General features: G+C 43.3%; 1 protein-coding gene across 4 annotated transcripts in view; it reads right to left on the bottom strand.

The window, feature by feature from the left end:
* Nucleotides 1–12,379, bottom strand: part of LOC119728739 (teneurin-3-like) — a 59,483-nt gene that overhangs the window by 12,883 nt on the left and 34,221 nt on the right. For 3 of the 4 annotated variants that reach the window (XM_038201094.1, XM_038201095.1, XM_038201097.1), the window contains 13 exons: nt 9,386–9,730; nt 8,653–8,797; nt 7,912–8,132; nt 7,346–7,459; nt 6,706–7,215; nt 5,749–5,859; nt 4,873–5,067; nt 3,818–4,018; nt 3,110–3,256; nt 2,119–2,332; nt 1,714–1,833; nt 976–1,264; nt 48–315 (listed from right to left, as the gene is read on the bottom strand). In XM_038201094.1, the coding sequence (XP_038057022.1) occupies nt 48–315; nt 976–1,264; nt 1,714–1,833; nt 2,119–2,332; nt 3,110–3,256; nt 3,818–4,018; nt 4,873–5,067; nt 5,749–5,859; nt 6,706–7,215; nt 7,346–7,459; nt 7,912–8,132; nt 8,653–8,797; nt 9,386–9,730 (2,880 nt within the window). The remainder of the gene's footprint in view (nt 1–47; nt 316–975; nt 1,265–1,713; nt 1,834–2,118; nt 2,333–3,109; nt 3,257–3,817; nt 4,019–4,872; nt 5,068–5,748; nt 5,860–6,705; nt 7,216–7,345; nt 7,460–7,911; nt 8,133–8,652; nt 8,798–9,385; nt 9,731–12,379) is intronic. The other variant, XM_038201096.1, reaches the window with a different exon arrangement.

The raw sequence follows: 12,379 nt of genomic DNA, 5'->3' as shown, positions 1-12,379 counted from the left end.
GTCAGATCCAAGGATTGGAAAAAACCTCAATGCCCCCCAGTTCTTACCTATGGCAATAGCTCTTCCATACACTGTCTGTCCGTACACGTTCCTCCCGTCCCAGCGTAGCGTGTACTCCATTCCTTCCTCTGGCATGAGAGTGTCCTGGAACCTCCTGCCTTCCAGGCTGACGCTGACGTGGACCATCTCCAGACTCTGGGGCAGGGAGGGTGGGGTCAGTTTGAGGGCCAGCATAGAGGGCTGACCGGGGCCGCTCTGGCTGAAGTAGTCTAGGGTCAGCTTGGTGCCGGAGATGGGGACCTGCTCATGGATTGCCTGGAAATATAAAGATAGAGCAGTGAACAGTTTTGTTTGAGTTTTGTTCAAGTTATCACAAATTATCACAAGTCGCACTGTCAGTAACACGGCAAGTCTAGTTTCTAGTCATGTGAGAATATATTCAATATGAGCTGGGGAAAGAGGAATTCCTGAACTGTGATTGGGTTGTGATCGAGTTTTATGACTTTCCTCATGATTTACATGTAGTTAATTTGTGACTGATCTATGATTATTTCTGACGGATTTGTGACTTTTTGATGAACTTGTGATTTACTTGTTATGAAATTGTGATTGACTAGTTGTTGATTGAAAAGAATTCTGAGATTTTTAAAAATATTTTTTTTGTTTAAATGCCAAGAGTTCAATATTTCTTTAACTCAAAATCAAATTTTGTCCCTTAAATGCTATTTGCTCTCATTAACCAGTTTGCTCTGGGATTATTTGTACATGACCGAGGCACGATTGTATTCAGGCCGTCATCTGCGGGTAGCACACCCTGATATTTCTGGCCATGCTCGATGCGAGCGGGTTGCAGACAGATATTTCCTGCCTTGCTCGTTGCGTGTTTATCCGTCATCCGTTCCCAATACCACAAAATGTCATACGACGCGAACTGGTTAACATGCGGGTGAGCATCACAAAGAATCCCAAACCTACCCTCTGATCTACAGAGAAGCCTTCCTCACGACATGTCCCCTCCTCGCTCCCGACAGCGCTGATTTTCTTGAATTCCGGTACAGGGAAATCCTCCCCAGCACACACCGCGGCGTGGTGACTGCTGAAAATGTTGCTGTCGGCAGCCGTGCTGGACGTCGCTGACATCGTGATGTCGTCGACGTGAATGAAGCTCTGCAGAGGGATGTAGATGTACTTGGTGGCTTGGTGGTAGGGCTGACGCTCAAGGATCAGACGGATGGAGCCCCCACCCAGCACCATCAGATCATACCTGCAAGAAGTCATGTTATAAATTCAAGTGCTGCCTTTGACGTTACAAATTCAATTGTGTTACCATAATCCCTGTCAGATATGAAGTCAAGTCACAAGGCCTAATTAGTCAATCACCAGATTTGCCGTCTCGGACAAGCTATTTGAATGAACTGTGACAGTGCTTTGTACCCTGTTACTCATTACCTTACTTGAAATTGGGGAAAAAACACCCCTGTAATCTGAGGTAGTTTCTTACTTACAAGTTACATATGACTCTTACACATTCTCGCATGCCTGCATTTTCGGTGACAATGTTAGTCAAAGACGCATGGAGAGCATGTATATGACATGCACACTATTTTGGCACCATTTTCCGTAATGGCTTCCAATTGTGGATGCCAAATTATTCAACAAAACTGAATGGAAACGAACTTTTATTCGTAGTTTTTCTGTGTTTCATGTACTCACATTCCATCCTGTCTGGTGTAGGTATAGCCCAGCGAGGGCTGGATTTCTACATGCACCCTGGCGCCAGTGATAGGTCCATCATCCTCACCAACCAGTCGGCCGTGAATCACTGCAACGTGGCTGTGACAAATTTATGGGGAAAATTTAAATTACAGTTCAATATTAACATTTGGGACAAGGAAAACCCCAGTCCTCAAAGACAACACTGAAGTTTATAAATATTAATTTTTATCAACCTGAAAAATAATAATGATATCAACCTTCATGAAAAGTATCTAAAACATTTTGGAAAGTCAAAATACAGTGCCACGTGTAGTAAGTGCATTTTTTGTTTCAAAATTAGGCAGTGAGGAATCTATTTCGGAGAATTTCCCAGTAGAGCAACAGTTGACCAGCTTGACTCACCTTGGATCCACGTCGTCAAGCATGGCCCCCGTCTGCACGCTGTCTGCCTCTACCAGGAACTTGTAGCGATCGTAGAAGGACAACGGCGGGGTGACTAGGGACATGGCGTCACGGCCCAGGATGGTCCCTGGGTCTGGCGACGTCGTGCAGAGGATACTGGAGGCACAGAAGTCATCATGGCAACAGTCGGGGTCCAGGCAATCCATCAAGGTATCTTGGGCAAAAAAGGAAACAGAATTCAATTTACTGATGTCATCTTTGTTAAAAGGAAACAAAAGAGGATTTTGAAATTTTGGCTTCTACCCCAGCTTTGGCTGCTATTGTTACTTCAGAATCATTTAAAAGCCTTTAACTCTTTCGCTACGGCGAGCCGCTGACAGCGGCACACAAAAATTGTACATGTCGTACGGCAAGCCGCTGGCAGCTCGGTGACGTCGCTGTGAATAAACGGGGTATCCCCATGACGTGTGCCTTATTTACATAATTTATATCGTATAACCTCTGACCCTAGTTTGAGCCGCTGCCAGCGGCTCTCCGTCTCGCCGGGGTCTGCTGCAGGTTATTGTGAGCAGTTTGTTTACGGAGAGACATTTAAAGATGGCGGCGTCCACATCTACACACGGCGGAATTTCCAGCGGTTTATTACGTCCAAACGGGGAAAAATCGGTAAATTAAATTCCGTAGCGAAAGAGTTAATGCTCACACCAAATGCAAATACTCTGAAATATTGGCCTAATGTGACACTGTTCCTGAAGCAGAATATAGACCTTTATTGGTCTGGAGTTCCTAAAGTAAAGGGCATAAATTCTCCTCGAGTCTAAGCTCAAATCAAAGCCAGGATTTCAATAATGTCCAAAACAACATCTGACGTATTCATATCAAACACAATGTAAAACAGGCTTCAATTTACAACTGAGAATCACTGAAAAACAGATAATTTAAAACAAATTTTGGAGTAAAAGGCTGTGATGAATGCCAAACATCAACTTACCTCCATCATTGTCTTGTCCGTCGGAGCAGGCCGTTTCCATGGTGATCTCACAGGCTTTGCCGCGGTGCGGCCCCGTGCAGACACACTGCCACCGCATGTCCACAAACTGGCAGTCACCGTGGGTGTTACAGCCATCTGGGCAACCCTCTGGAAGATCGAGAAAAACAATTCAATGACATTGAGTAAGGAAGCTAAGGCAAAGAAACTCTAAAACTACTTTCATCTCACTACCAAATGTTTCTCAGTAGCTATATTGCCAGAACAGAGCAACATTTCAACAGCACGGGCTTCACTTGTTTTCATCTTGAAGGACCTTTAAATCTTGCATGCGCACAGATATAACTCCTTACCACTCAGTTATTTTAAGCAATTTGCAGTGAATTATCTGAGCAGTGACTTAATTTGATTCATCACATAAAAATAACACCGAAACTCTTCCATACTTGTCTTTTTCATACTTGTCTTTTTCATTTTAAGTCTTTGAAATATTAGACATTTCCAAATAAGAAATGAACCTGCAATTCCACAAATGGTTTAACTGATATGAATAACATTAAAGTGTTTTTCATTATGCTGAAATAAGAAATATGGCCCTTTCTGACTCTAAGATTGCAATTCTTGTTTCAAGGAAAAATTTAAATTATCTTTTGAAACAACCACATTTCCTGACTTAAACAAATGGCAGTAATCCCGATTCAAACCACCTACCCAGCCCACAAAGCCTGCCATTCCAGCCCAGCTCACAGACGCAGGAATCGTCCACACAGCGCCCTCTAGGGGAGCATGGCAGCAGGCAACTGGCCTCCTGTGAGCAGTGCTCGCCGGTCCAGCCCTTCTCACATCGGCACATGCCTGTGTCGCACTGGCCATGGATGCCGCAGTCTGTGTTGTTGCCACACTCGTGAACCTCTGGATAGCAATCAAAGGGAAACAGTGGTGAGGACACACACACACATACACCCACGTTTGTTTATGGTGTAAATCAAGGATTTTCTTTTGTTCCTCTTCCCTTTTCCTTTATTAATACTTTTTGCAACAGCTCTCATTGGTTTTGTACACGTTTTCTAACCTGTCCTCAATTTATCGATGATGTTGCACGCGTGTGTCCTCGATATACACCATAAACAAACGCATTCACACATTTGGGAATGTACTGAAAGAGATGCTGCAAGGGCAACCCAGGAATGAGATTGTCAATTGGAAAAAAAAAAAAGTCTGCAAATTGACGATATGTCTAAAAAAATGCATATCTTTCTATACTAATAATGTCTTTCTCTCAGATTCAAAAAGTCTGATTTCAGACAAAACTCTGAGAATCTCATGCCTGGCAAACTTGCGATTTTGCTCAATTGAGTCTCTTCCAAACGTAACCCTCCATAAAAGTGCTGTATTAGACCTTCAACTTTAGAAAGGTAAAAGTAGACAAAATTACTTTCCACAGATTTTTATGTAAAAAAAATGAATTGAAAGGAAAAGACTTTTTTAAATTTTTTTTTTTTTTTTTTTTAATTGGAATGATCAAAATGCATTTCCATGTACCGTACCTCCACCTTAAGTCCCAAGGTTTGTATCGCATTTTTATGGTTTTATGCGGACACTAATTTTAATATTCATGATTTAAACACAGATGACAGCTGACGCAGAAACTTCCAGTTGTTTGAACTCAAATTCAGCTCAGAATTGTTGTTTTCTAATGTGTCTGTTTGTTGTTTATTTCTCTTTCTATATTGATTATAATTTTAAAACCAATCAATGCAACTCACCTTCTTCGCAAGCCTGTCCTATATATCCCCTGGAGCAGACGCATTCTCCCAGCACGCACTGGCCGTGCCCGCTGCAGTCTGGTACGAGGCACTGCTCGCTGCGTACGCTGCACTCAGGCCCCTTCCAGTTGCTGAAGCACTCGCAGACGCCGTGGGCGTACCGGCCATGGCCACTGCAGAGTACCGGGCATATACCTGCGGGTGGGGGAGAATACCGTTGAAACATAAGGTCCCATGAAAAATTAAGTTATTTATTGGAGACATTAAAAAAAAAAAATGAATTGGCCAAACATCTGTTTTCCAAACATATGTAGGAAAACAACTGTGGAAAGCAAAAACCCATGAAAAGCAAAATCCTGCATTGATTCAATTTGTTCTACACAGCATTGGAATATTGTTGTCAAAAGAATTTTAGTTAAAAAAACAAAAAGTAACACTGTGTGAACATTCAAGTAAAATTGGAAAATTTGTTTTTTTAATATTTGACTAAAATTGAAAATGTCTGGATGATTTTGAGGTAGAGGTACATGTCACTTTCAGTTTTTTTTAAAGGGGAGAAAATGTCTTTACCGGTACCATGGTGCTTATTTCAGTCAAAAATTGAGAAGACTATATTGATGATACGTTAAAACAATCTACTTCATCCAAACAGCTCCTGGTTGAAAATTAATTTTTCGTTACTTTTTGACTGCACACAGAAACAAAAAAAGAAAAAGAGTCCCTTGATTTCACTCAACAATCAGCCTAAATGCTGATGTCAAACAGGTTTTAGGTTATTCAAGTAAAGACCAAACAAATTTAACCGTCTGTGATAAATTTTCTCAGAGACCGGTTCCCTTTACAGCGTTTAGGCATCACAGATGTCTAATGCCATACCTTGGGAGCAATCTTCACCGATGTAGGCCTGATCACAGACACACTGTCCTAGCACACACTCTCCGTGCCCGCTGCAACCACGTGGGCATCGCTGGCCATCGTCCCAGGTATCTGCCCATTGCAAGAATACAAGCACATCGTCAATGTTGTTTTATATTCAGAATTAAATATCTGACTATGCCTACGTTTTCAAGAAACACCGACTGCAAGGTTCAAAACCAAAATTGACATGCATGATAATGAATTATCTACTAAATGCACAGCGAAACTGACTAGGACATTTAAAATTCACAATAGGTAACAGTATTGTAGTCAAGTCCATCACAAGTCTGGGCAAAAGTAAATAGTAAGTCCCTTCACAAGTCCAGTCACAAGTGACAGGGGACTGACAATGACAATGGAATACTTTTGTCAATGTTTGACATTTTTGTAACTTGATTTGACACTGCACGAATTGCCATGGACTTGTGATTGACTTGTGAGGACTTGTGAGGGACCGATGGACTTCACTACAACATTGATGAGATGCACATGATGCCATAGGAGGATTTGTGAGGACTTGCGAGACTTGTGAGGACTTGTGAGGGACCGATGGACTTCACTACAACATTGATGAGATGCACATGATGCCATAGGAGGATTTGTGAGGACGTGCGAGACTTGTGAGGACTTGTGAGGGACCGATGGACTTCACTACAACATTGATGAGATGCATATGATGCCATAGGAGGATTTGTGAGGACGTGCGAGACTTGTGAGGACTTGTGAGGGACCGATGGACTTCACTACAACATTGATGAGATGCACATGATGCCATAGGAGGATTTGTGAGGACGTGCGGGACTTATGAGGACTTATAAGGACTTGTGATGATGGACTCGAATACAACACTATGAGGCACAACAACAAAGAGGACAAGCTGCATATGAGCCTGCGACAATCAATATTCTTACTTACCTCTGTCTGATACTTCAAGTGCCACTTCTTCCGTTGCTTCGCCATCATTGTAAACACCGACAAACCACAGTCCTGGCACCATTTCTTCAATAAACGATAACGTCGTGTCTGGAAGAACGCTGGACCGCCTGCTTCTGTCAAATCCCTTGAGGAAATCCTCCTTGATGATGACGTCGTGATGCTTACGTCCCTTCCTGCCGTCCAGGACAAACTGCTTGCGTTCATCATGCACGTCACGCTTCCCGCGCTGCGTGTCGTGCCACCGGCTCCCCGCGTGCACGCGCACAAAGTCGTACTCCGTGTGCGTGGGCGGTGCCCGGCGCTGGCCGAAGATGGCGAAGTTGGACCGGAGCGGGATGGTCAGGTTCAATTGCACGTACTGCTGGGTGTTGATTGGAAGCGCTGAGACCCAGAAGTCCCCTGGTGGGATCAGAACCCTGGACGGGGCGTTGAGAGCAATCGCTGACGGCTGGGTGGGTTGGGGCTGGGTGGGCGCTGCAGTCGTGGGGCCTAAGTACGAAGAAATTCAAACAAAACTTAAACAGATTTTCATGCATGATGTGAAGACAATTTTCAAGTGGCAAAGGGAAGATGAACAAACTGTCTCTATACAAAAAAAATAATACACAGGAAAGCTTACGTTTGGTAGTTGCTGTAAGTCCCTGTGTGCTGGGTACGACTGCTGTTGATTTGCAGTCTGTTAAAATGTTCTCCACAGTCTCCACCCGACACTGGTTGACGGAGATGCTTACTACTAAAACAAAGATCAAAGAACAAAGCCACGGTTAGTTGTAGGTTCTGTGCTTACACATGAGATTTAGAAGTAGTGTTTTGCATCTGAAGTCAAGATTTTGAGAAACATTTTGACAAGCTTAAATGCAATACTAAATCAGTTATAAAGAATACTGAATGCATTTGTTCCTTAACCAACCAAAAACGGCCCTGCCTGTTACTCCCTGTATTGGCCTGAACTACCCTGCATGTTACTCCCTATACCACCTCAAACCACCACATGGATTCATGTAAGGGAACAAATACAATGTAATACAATGTAATACAATGTAATACAATGTAATACAATGTAATACAATGTAAAAGTAGTACAAGTGCAGATGGCTCAAAATAATACAAGAACATTGAGTCAGCCACACAAATATCTGAAACCACCTCAAGAATCAGTCAGAAAAATTTCACACGCCGACATACCTGCTAAATAAATAACCGTAGCAGCGAGGGCAAACGATATGACAGCTAGTAGGAGCGCTGCGCACTTCCAGGATTTGAGTCCCTGTTTTGTGTGGGCCACTCGCCGGTATTTGAGTTGCTGTGTGTTGCTGTTGGGTCTCTTGTCGTTGTAGAGTGCCGTGAAGCCGGGAACCGGGGGGAGGGTCGAGGAGGTCCCGTTGTTGGGGAATTCATAGAAGCCCCTGCAATGGGAAAATTTAAGAATTATGGAAAGCTCCAAAACATGACCTGAATGTTTGTTTATGGTGTACATCGATGAATTCCTATTGTTCCTCATCATCGATCTTTTGGTCATACTGTAACTGTTTTGCAACAGCTCCCATTGGTTTTGTACACGTTTTCTAATCGAGGACGTCCTCGATTTGACTCCTGTCCTCAATTACACAAGGATGTTTAATGTGTGCAGGCCTACACTGCCTTATGGGGAAGTTTTATTATTGTTAGGCAAATCAGGACCGAGTTATTGGGACTTTCTGCATTTTCGGTCCCCACAAATAACTCGTACAGACGAGTGTATGTCCCTTAAACTACGGAACAAGTATACACGTGTGCCCTCGATTTACACCACAAACAAACCCACGCACACGTTTCAAATGAAGTTGTCTTTGATTCTTGATTATGACAGTGTTTTCAAAGAATGCATTAGAATAGGATTTATTTAAAGCAAATACATTCTAGCCAAGTTTTGTTGAGCAGACAAACCTTGTGGCGGTATTTTGCCTGGAGGAGTTGATAGTACTGTACGGGTGAGGGGACATCAGAGAGTCGTCTCGCCGCGGCTGGAAGTTGTTCATTCTGGAGCCGCCGGTCATGTTGGTGTTGGGACTGGACGGGATGGCTGGAACCGCTGCAAAGACAAAGGCAATGTTTGATGAGAGGAGGTAAATGTTTAGCTAGAAACTGTGTAGGACTGCATCCCAGAGCTGTGCCAAACTGAACAGTGTTAAGAGTGTCTTAAGTCCTCAAGTTGTGGTTTCAGACAGGCTATGGCAATTTTTTTCTGGTTTGGGGTTTTTAATACTTTTTTTTGGGGGAGGGGGATTTCTAAATAGTCAATCCCCCAGGAATCACAGTTGTAATTTGCATGAGAGAAGTGAAAAGGAAATTCGAATCAAGACTGAGTCCTTGGCAACTCACTGTCTGCACATTGTTATGAACATTCTGGCATTCTGGATACTCAACTGAGTGAAAGAATGTATCCAGTAGTTACGAGCATCTTTGTGAGATGAAGAGGTGATTTCATTTCCTGGAGAAACTACTAAAACTGCACTGAATTTTGTTAATGTTATGGTTGCGTCCCAGAGCTATATTGCTACATCTATTGTCAACCTATTTCCACTACACAAGTACATGGGAACAGCTTAAGAATACCTGCAGCAGTATATTTCAACTTATCCAGGGCAAACATGAACATTGTCAGGCCCTCGACCTTTACCTCTGCTAGGCATCGTGGAGCTGATCATCGTCATGCCAAGCATGGGGTTGGTGATGACGTTGGTAGCCGGCATGGAGTTGTTCCCATGGAACGTGGTCTCCTGCTCCCCCTCGCTGCGTTCCAGCGTGTGGTAGTAGGGCGGGATCCCCATCCCGTTGCTGTGGGGCGTCGGGGTGTAGTTGACGTTCACGGCTGGGTGGAAGGGCTGGGCGTGGGGGTGGATGCGGGCATCGGTGGAGTCTACGTTGGGGTCTGATGGGTGCTGCGGAGGGTAGACTGGCTGCATGGGAATGGGCGGTTCAGCTGCTGGGGGTGGTTCTTGGGGTTGCTTGGCCGACTTGTGGCCTACCAGAGTAAAAACAAAGACAGACAGAGACATCAATGTTAGCACTTCTTGAACCAAATTTTGGACATGAACTTAATGCTCACTTAGTCCTTCGCTCTCATGGCCCTCCATGTTTGCCCTTAAAGTCTGGTCTTGTTTTACAATGGAACTCTGCACCAGGGAGACATGCATTTCAATACTAGGTTAGCCCTTCACCAACACAATTTTAGAAGCACAGTTTATTCTGTGTTGTCTGCGAGCTTTTGAGAAAGAAAAATCACAATTAAGCTTGCTCTGAATGGATAACGCTGAAACGCATCCCATCATGGAAAACACATGGGAGTACCACTGGGCCAGTAACTCCATTACTCAAGAACTCCCGAGAAAATTATGCTACTCGTTGTTTTACTCGTGGTTTTTCATCTACTCGAGTACTTGTCCTGGCGCGAGTAGAAGCAGCTACTCGCGAGTAGCAATTTAAGGTTTAGGGTTCACGGCTTATTAGCCGGTTCCCAGGCCTATATGGGAGTATGAAATGATTTGGAAACTGTGTCAACTCCGTGACAACAAAACATGCCACATGCTAAGCCCAGTGCATTAGGTAAATAAAACAACTCTCTTGGGTTTACAAGGGGTAGGGGCACAACACGCTACTGACTGACACACTGACACACGTACGGGTAAGTCATGCATGCATGTAATTGGCGTTGACAGAATGTCCCAAAAAAAGCCTCTGAGCCTCCAACACTTCACGATTGGTCTTAACAGCTCTGCGTCTTACTTGCCACTGCTGATTGGTCAAGTTCAAACTCAAGTGACCAAGTCCTTGGTTGTGATTGGTCAGATGAAATGACCATCACTTGGGAAAACAAAAGATACGGCCGTTGTATTGATGTAAATAAGAACACAGACGGAGGTGCTTACATGTTCATGATTAAGTTCATGTATACACTTGCTGCCAAAGGGGTTCTTCCTTGCCAATTAGGAATGGTTTTGAGCAGCGATATGGTCAATTAAGCCTTTCCAAAAGTTGCTGCTATCAGCGGAAGCGGTGAATGGAGGACCACCACACCCTCCCTCATAGTCTGGCCTAATATCGTGTCAGGCCTCCTAGAATTAGTGATTCATTAAATTTGTACAAAAGGGCAACAAAAGGGTGGCAGGTCTATTGGTTAAAAATAACTGCATGACATGGCTTTTTGACTTGCGGGCTTAGACTTTGGGTTAAAAATACTATTGGCGAACAGAATCACGACGACAGGCGGTGACACTACACTTACAAAATGCACAAAGTAGCATTTAATATTTTACAACTTCACAAAGCTGATGGAGTTTTTTGGTACACAGATGATTTGTTACTTTTTTAGGAAAGGAGGCATTCATTTACTTTATCCCACAGTCATAATGATAGAGTCTACTCTACTGATTTTGGTCAGATAAAACATTCTGGAAGCAGAACAACAAACAAAACCACTTTTCCCCCAAAGGAGAAAGAACTACAGTGTATAAGAGTTTTAGTATTCAATGATCACACATGTTTGTGTGACCGTTGATGCCATTTTTTCACATGTCAGTGACACCACTTTTTTTATGGCCTGTCATTTCCAATTTAAATTCTCAGAGTTAACCATATTTCTGTCAGTTCCAAAGGGAAATCCCAAATTCGTTTTTGTTTCTTGAAGATTCATTCCGACAGCAAAGATGATTCCCTCATGTGTAATCAATTTCCGCACTTTGCACAAATCCTGGATATGTTTTTCCCATGTTGCGGTACTTACAATGAGTAAACAACAATCAAATCTGGACTTATAGTTTTACATGTACAGTATGTACAGCAAAAGTTAGGCGTTTCACTGCATAATACAGTGACTCATCTGTCTTGAAAGATATCGAAATGGCAAAAGCAGGCTTAGAATGGGGACATTCAAGATGAGTCTTTTTTTTTTTAATTCTTAGCACCCTCTTGCAACTACAGAACACCCTCTTTATGGTTTCCACAAGTGACAGATTATGGATGTATCTGAGATTACTTGCAAAGGGTATTCATGTAAAAATTGTGCTTGTATCAATTATACCTTGTCCTTCAAAATAAATTGACTCTCGCACTACTCAAAAAGGCATCTTTACATTTCAGGGGTTTGGTGGTTTGCATGCCGGAAAGAAACTGTTTAAACAAGACACACAAAGTCTGAATTTTCCATCGTTGGAATTTTCTTGGCCAGAGGGGTGTTGACTGCAAACATTACACATCATCTTCATGCATGCACAAGCACACACACACATTATGCTATCTGCACAAGAGTTGAAGAAGAAAGAAACATTTGCGGTTGTTGAGATACAGGTAACGGATTGCGAATTCCATTGTTAATCCCTCTGTTGATAGGGACCTAAGCCGAAAGTCAACAAATCACGTCATTTTTCCAGGCAACATGCTCCCACATCTGTCACGGGGATTAACTCTCTGGAATCTCCAGACTCCCAACAAGTTTCTGTCTGCTGTTCCCCCCTCAAAACCTCAAGACCCACTAATGAGTTAATCCCCCCTGTCAGATGACACATTGTGGTAGAGTCTGACTCCTGATAGGAGACATCGGGCTATCTGATTGGATGAGAGTTGCCAGGAATTGTTTGAACAAGCAGCAGATGGGCTGACCGCACTATTACCCCAG

Source organism: Patiria miniata, unplaced genomic scaffold (assembly GCF_015706575.1).
Source record: "Patiria miniata isolate m_02_andy unplaced genomic scaffold, ASM1570657v1 HiC_scaffold_20, whole genome shotgun sequence".
Classification (NCBI taxonomy): domain Eukaryota; kingdom Metazoa; phylum Echinodermata; class Asteroidea; order Valvatida; family Asterinidae; genus Patiria; species Patiria miniata.
This window is presented reverse-complemented; position numbering and strand designations above follow the sequence as displayed.